Raw genomic sequence first — 17640 nt, 5'->3', positions numbered from 1 at the left:
CCAGCCTGACTTCCTGTTCCTTTGCCAGAGGTAACCATTTTACCTCTGCTGTTATGAATCATGAGGCCTGTGGCTTGTGGCAGATCATAAATCAGTCCCGCAAGTCTCGAGGACAAATCCTAGGACTTTTAATCTTTAATATTAGACGTGTTTAAAGTGGTGAATATTTCATGAAGGGACTGTTGCATTTTAACACATCATTAGTGACTCCCACCCCTCCTCCCATTGGTAAATTATCCCCTTCCAAATTTAAGTCTCTGAGCCCTTTCCCTCCTTTCCCTTCCCTCTGGCAACCATTAGGACTTAGGTGACATGTACTTACAGTGCTGCCACTCGGGGGAAGACCCCAGGTGTGAAGTTGTGGGGGAGGGGTACACTGAGCATTCTTGCCTGGGAGCAGGACCCTCCTTATCTCCCAGGTACACAGAGAAGAGGAAAGGTGGATCTCTCTGGTCTGTTTCTCCTTCTATCTTCCAACAGTCGCATTCTGAATATTTTGAACACTATCTCTGACCCATTCTTCACTCCATGTTCTGCCTTACTACCATGTTAGTTCAGCCAACATTCCTAAAGCCCAGGCTACTTGCTTACTACTTAGTAGGTGCCGGAGTACAGAGATTAAACAGCAGTGCAATATATAAAACAAGTTAGAATGTTTCTTAAACACTCAGAATGCTTCTCATAAAGTCAGACGTATAACATTTGTATTTCATCGGGAAAACAATGAGGTTATTTGGTGAATACAAGCATTCTGACATGAGGAGCTATGAGTGATCGCTGAAGAACCTGTGTTACCTTAGTACCCTGTTCACTACTACATTTAGTTTTGGTTCCACAAGGTTGAGAAATTCCCGAATCCCAAGATATGTAGTTGCAACTAGCATTGACCCCTCTGCTCACCCTCAGTGTCCTTCCCAGTGAAACAAAGATGACAGATGAGTTGTTTTTTTTTTTTTCCCTGAAGCCTGAATAAAATACATTTACCTGGCAAAACTGATGCTCTTCAGTATTCTGAATTCTGGCACGTGGCATTTGAGTGTTTATTCTTCACTTTTTCACTTTGAAAAAGATTTTTAAAAAACTTTTAAAGGAAAATTAAAATCTAAAATTTACACAGTCCCTAAGTCTCCCCCATTGAACAATACATTTCCATGGACATGCTTTGAAAACTCCTGGGTCAGATCAATCAAATCACCGCAGGATAGGAGGGTTGCAGGTCCCGTTTGTATATGAGAGAGAGGGAGTTTGTGTGCATATGAAGGTGATCACCAAAAGATGAGAAAGCAGGCAAGCTGGCAGCAATAGTCTGGAAATTTACCAGAGCCATAGAGGTAGTTAATTATTCATTCAAGCCATTGTTGAGCACCAGCTCTATTCTAGGCAGTAGGCTAGGCCAGGGCAGTTTCTACCAGCATTTCTCAGGATGTGTTCCATAGAATGCTAATCCTGAGTCATTCCATCCGCAAGTCTCCAAAGGTAAAATAAGTTTGGGGACAATTGCATATTCTCCCTCAGGGAGAGTCATACTATATTGTCTCTAAGGAAGGGTATAGGATTTGCCAAACTTTTTTTTTTTTTTTTAATAAAATCTATTTTGGGCAAAGCATCTGTGAACATGTCTAAAAAAACACCTTCAGAAAAAAAACAATATCTCATGGAATCAAAAAACATTCTCCTACCTTAAGAAGTATACAGTCGAGCAGACATGATAACAGCAAGGGGTAGGACAGAGAGCTTCTGAAAAGCTTCCTAGGATTCTGAAGATATACTAGAAAGCAGACATGCGCTGGCTGAGTGCAATGAACTCAGCCAATGGGAGCAGATACGATGAGAGATGGCGGCGTGGATTGCTAGCAAGTGCTCGTGCAACTGGGCATAAAACATGGCCCCCAGAAATGGTGAGTGGATGGACGCACACATGAATGAATGGCTGGAAAGGCAAGAAATAAACGGGAAATAGAAAGCAGAGAAGGGAAAAGAGGACAAGAGAGGAGATGACAGGGAGCCAAGGAGAGGAGAGGAAAACTGATTTAAAAATCAAAACACAACAAAAACAAAACAAAGTACAACCAAGAGACAATAGAAAAAGTGATTTCTCCAAAAGGGGAAATCAAAGGTTCCTTGGAGGAGGTGGCATTTGATTTGGGGTTTATGGATGGCCATGACCTATTCATTCAGATGGAGAGATTTCAATTTTCTGATTACACTTGTACAGTAATAGTGCCTTATCATAATTTAAATATTTGGAAATAAGACCTCCTCTTTGTAGCTACCTGATCACTTCCTGTTTCTCTGTTGTAAGTCATGAGCTCTTTCAGTGACTGGGTTGCAACTCTGACCTCTGCATCTCCAGTGCCGAGCTGAGAACCTGGCAGGATGTGGCCAGGACTTGTTGAATGAACAAATGAGTGAATGAATGAACAAATGAATAAAGTCTATTAACCACAGTGATCAATGGACCAGAATACCATCTTTCTGTTGTTTTTTTCCAAAACTAGGCAGCTTACTTTATCTCCCAGGAAAATGAGGAAGCCAGAGAAAAGCCAATTTGGGGAGTCCCTCTTTCACAAGACTATATTCTCTTTTTGCCTACAGGAGAATGCAGCTGTCACGAAGGCTACGCTCCTGACCCTGTTCACAGACACCTGTGTGTGCGTAGTGACTGGGGACAGAGTGAAGGGTGAGTAGCAAAGGACATCTGGGCGGGGACAGTGGAGGACCCACACCTACCTCTGTTCTGTTACCAGAGGCCCCAAGCATCTCCACAGAGAAGACTTTCTCTGCAGCAGTTGTGTTCCTGCAAAACCCAGTGGGAAACGAATTCTACTTCCCACTGAATCACATTTTAGTATTAAAAGTACATGATTGATGACTCTTCTAGAGAAAAAAAAAAAGGCTGACATTTAAGTCAGTCGCCCAAACAGAAAGTAATCAATGAACACTTCCTCAAGTGGACAGACAAGGAACAAGAATCAGGCTTTTGTACATAGACTTGTAAATGGACGTGGACACTTTATAAAAGTGCTGATTCCTATAAATTGGAGACAGACTTTTATAATGTAAATAGTTGTGCCCAGTAATTACTTCTGCAGAATTTGGTTGTGTGTAAAGCTACTCTTGAGCAGTGTGCACGTATGAATCCTATCTGCTTCTGACTAATATCAACTCTCCCCTTTTCTTCTTCCCGTAGACCTTGGCCTTACACGACACTTGAGAGGGGCTATGATTTGGTGACAGGCGAGCAAGCCCCTGAAAAGATTCTCAGGTGAGTTGACAGTTTTGTTGGGGCATAATTTGGGAAAATGGAGAGAGGTCTGATAGGAAGGTGTGGTCATGTATCCTCAGACTGTCGAGTTCGTGCACCTCTGGGCTGCACTAAGTACGAGAACTGTCATTGGGACTAATATATATTAATACCATCATGGCTCAGGTTGCTATGGGAGTCTAATTCCCATCTGTCTGGCGTCCAGACTTACAGACTCAGATGCTTGAACTGGAGGAGACATTACTAATTAAAAATATTCTGTAGCCATAGAACCTCTTCCTACCACCTCCATGAAATCTTGTGTAAAACTTCAACACTTAGGCGGATAAAGGTATATAGCAAATTAAGTGGCAGAACTGGGAATCGGATTTTGGTTCAGACGGACTCAGAGTCTATGCCCTTAACCTTTGTGTCAAATCACCCCTGCTGACTTGGCGGTCACGTATGGAGCTCCTGCTGTATATCAGGACTGACTGCTGGGAAAGCAGAGCTGAAATAGTCCCCATCCTCACAGTGTCCACTGTTTACTCAGGAAAAGACAACTAGCAATGCAAAGCAATGTGCGGGCTAAATGATTAACAGATTTTAGAAATGATCATCCAAATCTGGACAAAGTTGGCCAACATTATGCCGTGGAGAATGCAGGGGACTTGGGTGGAGAAATAAGAAAATGTCTTAAAAGGGGTGGGAACAGGGGCCCCTTTTTTCTATGTGCTGTCTGCTCGCCAGGGACTTCCCCAATGGAAACTCTTACATTGCAGGTCTACTTTCAGCTTGGGCCAAGGCCTCTGGCTTCCTGTCAGCAAAAGCTTCGTGGTTCCGCCTGTGGAGCTGTCCATCAACCCCCTGGCCAGCTGCAAGACTGACGTGCTCGTCACCGAAGACCCTGCAGATGTCAGGTAGGGAAGTCATCTCCAGTACCCTGTACCAAGGACTTCTTGGAGCACTGGAAGTCTGTCTGTTTCAGGATCACAGGGACTCTTATGAAGGCAGCTGCCTGGTTGACATAGAGAACACTGTCAAATGCGCCATACTCCTGAACTCCAGAAGTATCCTCCATCTCTGTGCCTTGGTGCCTGACATTTCCACATCATTGCTCTCCTTTGGGGTTTATATTAACTATAAAAGAGGCTAACACATTCTCTGGCTCATCATGAGATCATTAATGACCTTATCTTACAAAAGATGATGACTTAACAGTGTATAGGAGAGTCACAAAGGCAAAAGTTTAGAGAATGGGATGCTACCTAGTGTGACTCTGGTACTGGGGATGGACTTTGGGCTAATCCATGAATGTTAAATGTCCAGGTCAAATCTTTTTGTACTTTATTCATGAAAGGATGGAGAGTACGTTTCTTACATGTCTTGCACTTTGTGGCTAACTTCATTATAGACTTACTTCACTGCGTACAAATTAGTTTCTTCCATATCCTTCTGTCCCATTACGTGGCACACTTCTCAAGGTCAAGGAAAATAACTTATTTAGCTTTTTAATCCCCAGTTCCTAGTACATATTGGACATCTACTAAATGTTTATCGATTTAATTAAGTGTGTTTTCTTAGATCTGATCCTAGCACTGTTCTGGAGCTTTCTCTTGGAGGGTTTATTTTTCCCAATTTGATTAAGGGAAGCATTCCAGAAATTTGATGTTACCACAAGTAGACTTCAGTTTTACGTCTAAAACTGGCTTGTACACAGCTTATTGGCTTGTGAATTAGAATTAAAACATGGGCCCCCTAACTACCAGTGACTGTTATTCGACCTCTCATAGCTACCTTTGGGTCATTCTGAATGAAGATGTTATCAGTATGTCTATGACATCTTCATAGAAAGCTCCTAGAACCCAGCTCTCCTATTTTGCGATGTGTTTCCTCTCACCTTGTCAACTTTCACTTGGATGAATGAAACTAACATGCTTTATTAGAATATTAATATTTCCCAAAAGAGGTTGTTTTAAAAAGAATGGATCAATAAAGGGGTGGCACTTAGGAAATGAAGCAATAATTACTAGGAACTAAGATGGTTTCACACATACACACAAATTGATTTGTGGAGAATCACCCTTATTTCCATTTTTTATAGAATTGAAGTAGATGAGATTTTACTGAAGCAGGTGCTAAGATCTCTCTGCATTACGTATTTTAAAGAGGGAGCAAGGATCATCTGGTTGAAGAACTATTCTCAAAGTCCTTGCTGAAAGCAACTAAATTACCTTGTCTGAAATCAACTAAAAGAAAAAAAGGTCTTGACTAGCTATAACTAGCTATGGCTAGCTATCCTCAGCGTTCCATACTGTTGACTTTGCCTTCCTGATTTCAGTGAAGATACAGAAACAGAGCTGTCAAACTGTCTGATGGTAACACGCACCCTGGAGTTGGGTAGACCTGGGTTAGAATCCCGCCTCTATTAAGTGTGAACTGTATGATCTTGGCTAACTTCATTTCTCTAAGTTTTCTTTTCTTTGTCTACAACATGAGGATAGTAATAGTGCTTTCATCATAGAGTGTGATATTAATAATATTTCCTATCCATCAATCATTTCCTATGGGCCAAACACTGTACTCACATTATCTCATTACATCCTTGTATCAGCCCCATGAAGTGATGCTAGTATTATTTTCATTTCGTAGATCGAAACATGAATAAATAAACAAACAAACCTAAGGCATAAAAGTGATGCCTTCATTAGTAAGTGATGAAACCATGTTTTGACCCCTGATCTGCAATGGTGGATGGAAGATTGCAATCATCACATTTGAAAGAATCTGCATTATGTAGATTGAATTTTCCAAGCTGTGCTAATAAACCTTCTTTGACATGACATTGCCCAGGCAAGCATATCATGGATGTTTAAAGAATTAATAAGTTCCAGCCAGATGATATGTTAGAAATGTAATAAATAATAGATCATAATTATAGATAGCCAATAGCACTGCCATGGATTCACAACAGAGAGATTAGAGGAAAGACTATGTGGAAAAGCGGAATCAAAGGGGAACAGAAGGTAAGCATCATGGTAGGATTGCAGAGGAAAACTAGAATGTGCATTGCAAGTTGATTCTTTGCTTTTTGGTCTGTGATAAATTCTGGGGAAAGTACAGGACCTCTCACTATAGAAGGAAGAACAACTTAGTAGTCAAACATGCAGGCTATGACCCCCTAGGGTGGCTAGTTTTGAAACAACTAATGATAACAAATGTTGGTGAGGATATGGAGCAACTGGAACATTTATATCCTTCTGGTGGGAATATAAATAGGTATAAATGCTATGCAAACCTGTTGAGCAGTATTTACTAAAGTTGGACGTACACATACCCTATAACCCATCAAGTTCACCCCGAAGAATATGCCTAAGAGAAACATGTATACACACACCACAGAAAATATGTACAAAAATACTAATAGTAGCACTGAAAGAAAAGAGCCAAAGAGCTGGAAAAATAAGCCACAAGTGTCCATAAACCAAAAAGTAGATAATGAATTATGGAATAATCACATAATGGAATGCTATTAATGATGAATATGAATGAACACAAGCCCACACATCACCATGGGTGAATCTCACAAATGTATATGTTGAATTATGGAGACCAGACACAAAAGAATGTTATGTGTTTGTATAAAAATCAAAAACCTAGTTTTACTAATTAGTAAAAAATTAATTTATGATGTTAGAAGAAAGGCTAGGGATTACTTTGGGCTATGGAGGGGCAATGACAGGAGGGAAGTGTGAAGGGCTCACGTGATGCTGATGATGTTTGATTTCCTGAGCTGGGTGGTGGTTACACAGGTGTTTTCACTGTGTGAAAACATTAGGCTGCACACTTTTCTCCACTTGTGCTACACTTGAATTAAACATGAAGTTCATTGTTTAAGGGCATCGGCTATGGAGCCCGAGTGAGCCACCTTGCTTAGTGCAGGAGGTTTTCTGTAGTTGTGTTGAGGATAACTGGGATAGAAGATTATTTATATCACACAGACAGGGGAGTGGTGAAATTAATTGACGTACTACAGGTAAAGCACCGAGTTTGGCATGTGGTGAACCCTCTAGAAGCATTAGTTATTATGCTTGTTGTTACTGTAGCATAGTGATTTTTTTTATTCTCTTTATCTTTTAATTGCTTTCTCTTTCTTTTGCTGAAAGGCTGCATCCAATCTATGATGCGTCTTAAAGTCAATAGTGTTTTTGTACTGGGGGCTCATATTAACCCCACTGTCATGGGGTTTGGGGAAGACTTTAGTGAGTACATAAAGTCTAGTGCAGTGTTCTAGGTATGTGTCTTCATGTGCGTGGACATAGTTACAGAATGAATGAAGAGTCACATGTGGGGTAAACAGAGAGTCCCCTGGGGGGTTGGAAAAGAAGGAAGGAATTTCTGAGCAAAAGAATCAGGCATATATTTTCAGGAGAGAGAAGAGTGGCGATTACCCATGAATTGGGGATACGAATTGGTTGTGTGGAATCTAAGATGTCAAGTCGGAGAGGTAGAAGGGCAAAAGAAGAGGAATCGTCCCTGGATTGCTCCATTCTCCAGCCTGTCCGAGCAGGAAGCTGCTGGGAATGGGAGTTTTAGCATTCAAGACACTAATGATGCCAGTGACAAAGGCGGAAGAGCGAACTCTAGCTAAATTGCACACAGATTCATTTCAAATCCGAAAAGACTTAGCCGGGCCCCTCCTGTGTGCCAGATACTGTGCCAGGTCCCGTAGGGACACAGAGATGCACACGGCCCACCTCTGCTTGCAGGACTCTCATGGCGTGGCGAGGAACGTGGAACAAGAGGCTGACTTGAGAAATGAAATAAAAGACACTTGTGGAGAGAGGAGCATGGCAAACAACACTTATTACTACACACTGGGCCTGCTTCACAATTTCACCTGGAGCTGATTCTCCTAATAAGAGAAATGTGAGAACAGCTATTGTAGCTAGAATAATAATCACCCGCATAGCCCAGCTTTTGGGGCCCCCTTGGTGATTTGTCTGTGATCTCAAATCAGTGAGAATGAAACGGTGAAATACTGTTAATTCCTGAACAGTGTTGAAAGAGTAATGGGATATCACAATGCACGCTAGCATTGCTCATTTGGTGACAGTTTTCATATTGAATTAGCTCTGAAAAGAATTAAGAATGTCTCTTTGTTCTTTTGGCTTTTCAATTCCAAGCAGTGAGCATTTACTGAACACCTACTATATATCAGGTGGAGTCTTGGAGACATAGAGCTAAGAAGACAAGGATTTCAGTGGATTAAATGAGACAGAATTCCAGACAAATAGATGTCATATGGTTGACAGTTGAAGACTATAGAGGGGAAGTTCAAGGCAGAGAAAGGGCACAAAGGTGGAGGTAGCCAAACCCACTCAGATGTTAAAAGGAAGGCCTCACAGAAGAGAGAATCTCTATGCCAAATTTTGGAGTACAAGCAGGAAGTCACTTGGTCACTGGCTTTCTAAGTGTGGTCCATGGACCAATAACATCAGAATCACCTGGAAACATACTAGAAATGCAAATTCTCAGACTGCATCTATGGTAGATGGATAACAACCCCCAAAGATATCAGATCTTAACCCCTGGAACCTGTCCTAAGATGGGTTGATTATGCTGAATTATCTGGATGGGCCCAAAATACTGTAACAAGTTCCCTTATGAGAGAGGAGCAGAGAAAGATCTGATGCACAGAGTGGAGAGGCCATGTGAAGACAGAGTTAGAGACTGGAGTGATTCTACCACAAGCCAAGGAATGCCAGCAGCCACCAGAAGCTAGAAGGGACAGAGAACAGATTCTCCCCAGAACCTGCAGAGAACGTGTGGCTTTGCCAACACCCCAATTTTAGCCCAGTGATTTTGATTGCAGACTTCTGGTTGCTTTAAGCTGTTCTGTTTGTGGTAGTTTGTTATAGCAGCCACGAGAAACTAATCCACCCACTGGATCAGCTATTTTGGAGGTGAGCCCAGCAAGCTGGTTTTACACGTCCCCAGGTAATTCTAATGCTCACTAAAGTTTGAGTACAAATGCACGAGGTAGCAAAACAAGGAACAGATCACCTGGCTTAAATAGAAAACAACCAATACAAGGGCTTAAAACTCTAGGATGGCAATGGCTTTTGGCATAGCATGGTTTATATGCTCCCAAATGTTGCTGGAACTCAATGTTCCTGTTTCTTTTCATCCCTCATGTCTGTTTTTCCTTTGGTACACTGTTTTTCTGTTTTGCTTTTCAGGCACACTCTCACTGACCACTCCAGGCTTACAAAGCTCAGTTTAGCTCTGCCAGGGTAGAGATGGCCTCTTTCCCAGTGGTTTGTGCAAAAATCCTGGCACTGAGTAACAGCAGTCAAAGCTTATCCTTACGAGTCACCGTTCCTTGTTCCAAATGCTTTACTGAAATGAGTTCACTTAATCGTCACCCACTATTAGCTCCATTTAATGCATGAGGAAATGGAGGCACAGAGAGGTTATATAACTTGCCTGAGGTCACACAGCCAGGAAGTGGCAGAACCATGATCTGAATCCTGAGAGTCTGACTCTTGAGTCCAAATTCCTTATCCCTAAGTTTGATGCCTCTGTTTGCCTGTTTGGGGACATTTGCCAATCTCCCGAATCAATGCCTGAAGGGACAAAGTGCTCTAATTAGCCAGACCTGGGTCACCAACCCACCCTTGAAACCACTGTGGGTGAAGGGGACCATGACCACATGAATGGAGACCGCAGGCAGGATGGTTCCCCAGGAAAGAAATCAGGCAGCAAATGGATGTTGGATAAGAAAAACCCACAGATGTTCTCCCCATGGCAAGGCACAGGGCCTTCAAGTGGCATGCCTGGTGAGGGGACTTCCAGTTCAACTTGGCTGCAGTGCAGTGCCAGGGGGCACGTGGCAGAGGATGCAGTGTGAGAAGGATAACAGACAGAACATGCATTGTTTGTTCTTGCCGCCTCCCTCTTTCCTCAGCGGTGAACTCCCTGAAGAGTGGCATCAGCAAAGCCTCTGAGGGCTCTTGAGGACAGTGTGTTTACTGCTCCAGGGTCCCCAGCAGATGCTCCTGTGTGAGTGCTCCAGATACTGGCATCTGGCTTGGGCTTAGGCAGTACCCAATCAGATGCAGTGAGTCCTGGAAACGTGGGCCTTACATCTTAAGGTAAAACCTTCAACAAACACACAGCAGGTACTTCCAAGTGTGATGGACGTTGTGCTAGGGGCTAGGAATAGAAAGACCAGAAAGAGAGGAAGGAGTAGGGAAGAGTGTAAGATCTGGAATCATACAGGCCTGAATGTGAGTCCTGACTCCACAATTCGCTGCCTGAACTACGTGAGCCAAGTCAGTTCACCTCTCTGAGCCTCGGTGTCAAAACCGGGAAGACGGAGATTAGTGTGTCTTCCTCCCATGGTGGTTGTTAGGATCCTGTATCGTACGTAGAGTTACTAGTACAGCACCTTACGTGCAATTGGTGTTCGACGAATGTGAAGGTTTAGAAGTAGAAGGAATTGCGGTACAGTTAAGGAGGTGACCACATGATGCAGTTGGTCGGGTGATACAGCTCATGGTACGGAAGCAGCATAAAGAAGGGGTGTCCGTCTCCTTCCTCTGCATCACATTAGGCATCAATGGCAGAAGCAAGGGAGGGTCAGAGCAGCAGGACATGCAGGTTGGGTGGCAGTGGGGGTTGGCCAGTGGATGCATCGTCATGGGGGGGCCCTGGCTTGGAAGGGTCCAGGCAGCAGAGTCTGGAGAGAAGGCTTTTGATACAAGTCAGATTGTTTCTTCAAGATGCCTCTCTCCTACTGGACATGAGCAAAACTCAGACTTCTTGCCTTTGCGTTCCCTACAACTTCAGCAGGTTGTGTTAATGAGTATGTGTGTGTGTGTGTGTGTGTGTGTCCCCATCATGCTTCCCCCAACTTTTCCCTTCCTCACCAATTGCTCGCACAAACATTCCTTTCCCAGAGAGCAAGAGAACCGCAATAGGCAACCCACTTCCCTGCTTGCAACACACAGGAGAGGAATACTGGGCAGAATGAACAGTGTGGGCCCTGAGGCCAAACTGCCTGGTTGCAAATCCCAGCTCCTCCACTTAATAGCTGACCTTGGAAAGTTACTTAAACTTTCTGAACGTTAGTTCCCCATCTGTAAATGCAAATGATCATTAACATTAATATCTTTGGACATTTTTTGAGAATCGAATGAGATAACACGTTTAAACTTTTAGCCCTGGAGTCGTCAATAATAACGACTGGCATTTATTGATCACTTGCCTTGTGTCAGGCCCCGTCTAAGTGCTTTACACGTATGACTTCTGACTCCTCACAACAATTCAACGATGCACTTACTGTTATTTACAGATGACGAAGCGGAGGCGCAAACATGTTAAGTCATTTGTGCAACGTAACGTGGGTGGTACGTGGTGGGATCGGGATATGAACTCAGGCTGTTGGGTGAGGGCTCAGGAAATGCCGGCTGTTGTCGAGGAACGGGGTTCTCTGTAAGGTGGAGGGACAGGCTCGTTGGACTTTCCTAGTCTTTGTTGAGCTTTTGGTCTATTGAGTGGGTGTGTTCTTTGTGCAAGTGGAAAATGACCTATTAAATGGGGAAAGAGAGAGAAACTGTGGGTAACTCAGAGCTGGGTTCATAAATTTGGGCATTAGGATTTGCCCTGCACACCCCATCCCTCTCCTTTTTTAGGAGAACGAGGCCCCTCTGACAAGCATTGCTATGAAGGCCACCACACCCTCTCCCAGATGGACCTGCTCTATGCCCTCAACTCTTCCCAGCCGTGCTGCCTGTCATTCAGCCAGTGAGCGTGGAACATATATATTTCCCCCCATTTTAGTTTAGCGATCATAATAAAAGTGAAGTCTATTAGGATGAGTTTCCGCCCAGGCTCGGTAAATCTCTTCAAACACTGCTCAGCACCGGATCTCTGTTAGTCTTTGCCACTGGGGAGACTGTAGCACACACCGACTGTCAGCTCGGGTGGAGGGCTCAAGACACAGCCTCTGCTAAATGAAACGCAAATGGAGACTTTGGAATATAAATATTGAAGTGACCTGGGTTGGATAAAGGGGAACCAGTTAGCTAAGCTCCTATCTTACATGCAGGAGATGCTGAATTATTAAAACTTTAATAAATGTAATAATAAATATTTGATGTTGAATTATAGAAAGCTTTGCAGATACAGTGAAACTGAGAAACGACTTGTTATATCTGCATTAGAAGTTAAACACTTTTCAAATGGGACTTCTGATGTTGAGACAGGGCTGCAGATCTTTAGATTAAAAAGAGAGAGAGGGGAAGGTATGATTGTTGACAAGTGTGCTGGGCTGGGTGGTCAGGATACCTGGGTTTGAAGCCTGACCACACGCTGAAGACGTCAATAAGTAGCATTTTGGGTGGAGGCCTTGCACTCAGCTTCCTGTAAGTGATCCTTACAGCCATCTTCTGATATTGAAGCTATTTTTATCTCCCATTTCTCGGATGAGGAAGCTGACATTCTAAGGCCTTAGGCAGTGCAAAAGGTAAGGGGATGAATTGGAGTTTGAACACAGACTTCTGACCTCAAGATTCTATCCATCCGTCCATCCATCATGCTACTATGCCTCTCTCACTGGCTGTGTGGAAGTCCTGTCTATTCTGTATTAATCAGGATGATTTTGCTTTCAGAGGACAGAGATCCAATTCAAATTAGCTTAATGACAACTCTATTGGAACGATGCCATGGGAAGGGCAAGAGATCAGCTCAGCCACAGGGATGAGTGAGGTTGAGGGAATTATATGATCTTAGGATTCTGTTGTTCTTCTCTATGTCATTCTATGATGGCTTCATTCTTTCCTATTGCACCCCCATTCCCCAACCTGCATGGTAGGGGTTGTGATAATCATGAGTCCCCAAGCTCTTTGTCCCTCTTACCACCCAGGATGAACACTTCTCTTCCTTGAGTTGCATTTTGAAAAGTCCTAGAGAAGCCTGGCATGTGTTAGGAGCCCACCTCTGTCTTGGTCACCTATCATTAAGGGGCAAGGTCACAGATTAAAGACACAGCCATGGAAGGAATTGGGGGGACCATGACCGGAGTATCTACTCCAACCTTCAAAATCCTCCCTGGGCTTGTCTATCCATCCAACAGGTTGGACTAAATCAGAGATGGAAGATATCAACCATTCCATGTGACAACTCAGATAAATGGGTAGGGGCTGCCTAGGATATTGTGTGGTGAAGGTTTCTGAGACTACAAACAGACTCAGCTGGGAAAAGCGTCATGATCAACTCAGATGCCTACCCCCTCAGTATTGGATGGGGAGCTGTAGCAGAAGGGTCAGGTGTTTGTCATCTCTGAACTTGGTGGTATTTAGAGGTCCTTCTGCTTTTCCATCTCATGACTTGATGGTGTTCAAAATGAAGCATAAATGTATAATGAAAATGCACATAAAAGTATAATGAAAATGTGTATAAAATGAAAAGATAGCTTTGGTTGCTGAGATGTGAGAGAAAGGACAGTCATGTGGATGGAGATGTTGAAGGTGAATTAGAAATGGAACTGCCTTTTCCACAAGTTTTCATCCATCTATGTTATCTCAGGGAGTATATTGGATAATCTCATCTTGGTGCCAATACGTTTCCTGAAATATATTTCTGGCTTGTAGCAGAGTTGAGGCCTCCATGTAGGTGCTTCCTAGATACTGTCTGGCACTATCATTGTCACTTATATTTAAAATGGAGCACTCTAATTTAAGCTGTAAACAAACTACCCACATCACAGGGGCCTCGAGTTGTATAGTGTAGTTCCAAAGGCATGTTTATACAGTTATAAACTCACAGACTGGAAGGGACCTTCTGAATCATTATTTCCATCTTCTTTCCATTGTATGGACTGTCCTGAGTGATGGAATCCACCTTCTACCTACAGATATCCCGTAGCCTCCTGCTGTGTTGCCTGCCATGGTCTCACAGTGTCCCCTAGAAAGCCCCCTTCTGTCTCACCTAAACAGGCCATGCTTTTGAGTACGCAAACAGCAGCTCAGGGATGGAGATCGCCAACATGAGCCTACCATTTTGCCTTCTAAGACCTGCTCGTTACAGCTAGGTAGGACCACATGCTTCCCTTAGTGCATCTTACTCTTCCAATAGGTACCAGCGTCCTGCACCCAACACACACACACACGCGCACACACACACATGTACACACACACCCCAGTGCAATCTGATCAGAAAGATGGAAATATTTCAGTGAGTAAGATCTGTATGTTAGGCTTAACTCCTTTTCCTCTCACTAACCAAGGAAACTAATATCACAGAGGATCCCAGGAGGGAACAGGTGGCATGCTTAAGCTTGGAGAGATTTAAAAGGAAGCTGTTCACAAAATGTGGGGAAAGTTCTAAAAACAACAAGAGATACGCAATACTCTGTGGCTAGGGTCAGTGGATCAAGGTGAGGGTAAAGTTACCAGAACAGGGAGAGAGAATTCCATGGAGCTGTGGCCTATAGTCAAGGGGCACAAACAGCTCATGGCGACTCTGCAGGAAAGGAGTCAGGGGAGGAAACGTCCCAACTTCACCCAGCCACCTCCTACTAGACCTTCTGCTGGCTCTTGTGTTGGTTGAACCCCGGGGAGGAGCCAGGTGAGAGAGCCCACTGGGCCGTCCATCACAGCCTCCTAAGGCACAAGGAGTAGGATGAGCTGAGCATGCCTCTGAAGGAGCAAATGGAAAAGACCCAGCACAAACCCTAAGTCCTTCCATTTTACCTTCAAAATACCCTCGAAATGTTCATGCCTCTCCATCTTCACTGATGCTCTCAGGCTCAGACCCTCCTAAATGGTCTACTGCTTTCTGTCTCCACCGCACCCCATACCCATGCCAATCCTAGATGCTGCTATACAACTTGGGCCATGCCTACCCCCTGCTTACAACTACTTAGAGCCCTCACCCAACTGCCTCAGAATAAAAAGCCAAATGATTGCAGCTGGCACACATTAGCACTTCACAATCTGGCCAGTATCCCCTCTGTGATCTCATCTCCCACCATGTCCCCATTTGCTATTTCTCCAAAATGCCATATACTTTCCTATCTCCTTGGCCTTGCCAGCACCGTCCCTCTGCCTGGGCCTGCCATGCACACAGTCCCCTGCAGACCTGGCACACTACTCCCCACCCATTGCAGCCTTGCAGGAGCATCACTTTCTCTAAGCATCTTTTTGTGAATGTGCCTTCCTTCTGTCTGCCAGTATCATAGCTGCCCCATTGCTTTGTTCATGCTGTTGGAATAGTTTTGCCAGAAGTCTGGGTTAGGGCATTGCACTGCAGTTAATTTTAGATGAGTACCCCGACTCTGCCCTCACCTGGTAATCTGTGTGTTGCTGGAGATCATGGATTGACTATTAACCATCTTTGCATTCCGTTCCAAGTACGACAAATGGCTCAGAGAGAGGACACAGAACATTTTGATGACATCAGTTTGATGTGGTATGTTAATATGGTCATGAAGATATTTTGATATTACTAACAAATTGCTAAAAAGATACCTTAACACTATCTCCAAGTATCACACAATTTCCTTATATATAAATAACCCTACCATCAAAACAGCCCTATCAAAATTTCCTGCCTCATAGCATCTATTGTATTGTATTATAATAATCCATATTACCTCCAAGTGGTTCCACGTAACACCAATACTTTGGAGTTAGTAAATGGAACAAAATTTTTAAAAAGGAGGGTTCCCTAATTTAAAAGGTTTGAGAAATCCTAAATGAAGTTGCTACATTGATTTCCTTGCTGGCAGTTTTCCCAGGGACGTTAATATGTTAATGAACGTTATGAATCTTTAGGAAGTGAAGTCCACACGCTATAGTCTCTCCAAACACTATTCAGCTGGGAGTGGGTTCAGGACCAGCATTCCTGATACACGCTTCAGAGGCTACACAAACCAAACCAAACATCAGAGAAGGAGGGATTTGATTCCCAGGGGGCCTCTTTCAAAGCTCACACACATTTTTGGGGAGTTGGGGGGGGGAGCTGGCCTCTCTCCTGTTGGCTTATTCATCAGGCCAGCCGGCCGCTGAGCTCCAGGCTGTACCTTCTTGACTGCAGAAGGCACAACCCTCATGGGGAATGCAGGGTGTGGGTAGAATGGCCATGCTGAGATATTGTAGAGGGGGAGCAAGTCCTGGGTGAGTAGAACTACAAAATCACCTAGAATTGCTGGAGGAGGAAAAGGAAGGAAGAGAGAAAGTAGTGAAGGAGAAGAAAAACTTCGTAGCAACCCAGCCCATTGAAACTCTTTGGCCCGAAATAGCCCAGGCAGCAGTGCAGGCACGGGGAGCTGTGACTCACATCCCCGCTCTGCCGCTCACTCCCTGGGTGAACAGTGGACACATTACTGTACCTCCCTCTGCCTCCTTTTCCACATTTGCAAGATAGAAATAACTATAATTACCTTGGACAATTGCTGTTGAGTATCAAGGGAGTTGATGCCTTATGTGTTTGGCATGAATATATTGGCTGTTATTGCTGTCATTATGTTACAATTATTTAGCCCGGACTTTGATCCAGTGTGGGAGTCCCTCATTAGGTTCTTTTTAAACTCTTACTTTTTGAAAAGGGATTGTGACTCATGCTTTTTGTATACTCTACCCTCCCTTCCTAAAGCTTTGCATTCAGTAAGTGTTCATTAAGTACATGATGATTGAGTCATTACTGTGTCACTCAAAGATGCTTCAATAAAAGGATCTAAGATTCACAGCACTGTTATTCACAATAGCTAACCACGGAAGCAACTCAAGTGTCCATCAGCAGATGAATGGATAAGCAAATATGATATAATCATATAATGGAATATTACTCAGCCTTAAAAAGAAAGGACATTCTGACATATGGATGAACCTTGAGGACATTATGCTAAGTAAAATAAGCCAGTCACAAAAGGACACTGCACAATTCCTCTTATATGAGGTACTTAGAGTAGTCAAAATCATGGAAACAGAAAGTAGAATGGTGGTTTCCAAGAGCTGGTGGTAGGGGAAATGGAGAGTGGTTGTTTAATCAGTATAGAGTTTCATTTTGCAAGATGAAAAGAGTTCTGGAGATGGATGGTGGTGATGGTTGCACAATAATATAAATGTGCTCAATACCACTGAATTGTATGTTTAAAAATGATTAAGGCCAGGTGCAGTGGGTCATGCCTATAATCCTAGCACCCTGGGAGGCCAAGGCGGGTGGATTGCTTGAGCTGAGGAGTTCAAGACCAGCCTGAGCAATAGAAAGACCCCATCTCTACTAAAAACAGAAAAATTAGCTGGGTGTGGTAGCTCGTGCCTGTAACCCTAGTCACTCAGGAGGCTAAGGCAGGAGGATCACTTGAGCCCAGGAGTTTGAGGTTGCAG

The 17640-nt window shown here is 43.6% G+C and overlaps 1 protein-coding gene across 3 annotated transcripts in view; it reads left to right on the top strand.

Moving 5' to 3' along the window:
- Nucleotides 1-17640, top strand: part of ASTN2 (astrotactin 2) — an 824356-nt gene that overhangs the window by 393110 nt on the left and 413606 nt on the right. For 2 of the 3 annotated variants that reach the window (XM_069474594.1, XM_069474592.1), the window contains 3 exons: nt 2596-2680; nt 3191-3265; nt 4027-4164. In XM_069474594.1, coding sequence (XP_069330695.1) covers nt 2596-2680; nt 3191-3265; nt 4027-4164 — 298 coding nt within the window. The remainder of the gene's footprint in view (nt 1-2595; nt 2681-3190; nt 3266-4026; nt 4165-17640) is intronic. The other variant, XM_069474593.1, reaches the window with a different exon arrangement.

The sequence above is a fragment of the Eulemur rufifrons genome, chromosome 7, assembly GCF_041146395.1.
Source record: "Eulemur rufifrons isolate Redbay chromosome 7, OSU_ERuf_1, whole genome shotgun sequence".
Taxonomy (NCBI): Eukaryota; Metazoa; Chordata; class Mammalia; order Primates; family Lemuridae; genus Eulemur; species Eulemur rufifrons.
The sequence above is the reverse complement of the archived record's forward strand: the minus strand, read 5'-3'. Positions and strand labels throughout refer to the sequence as shown.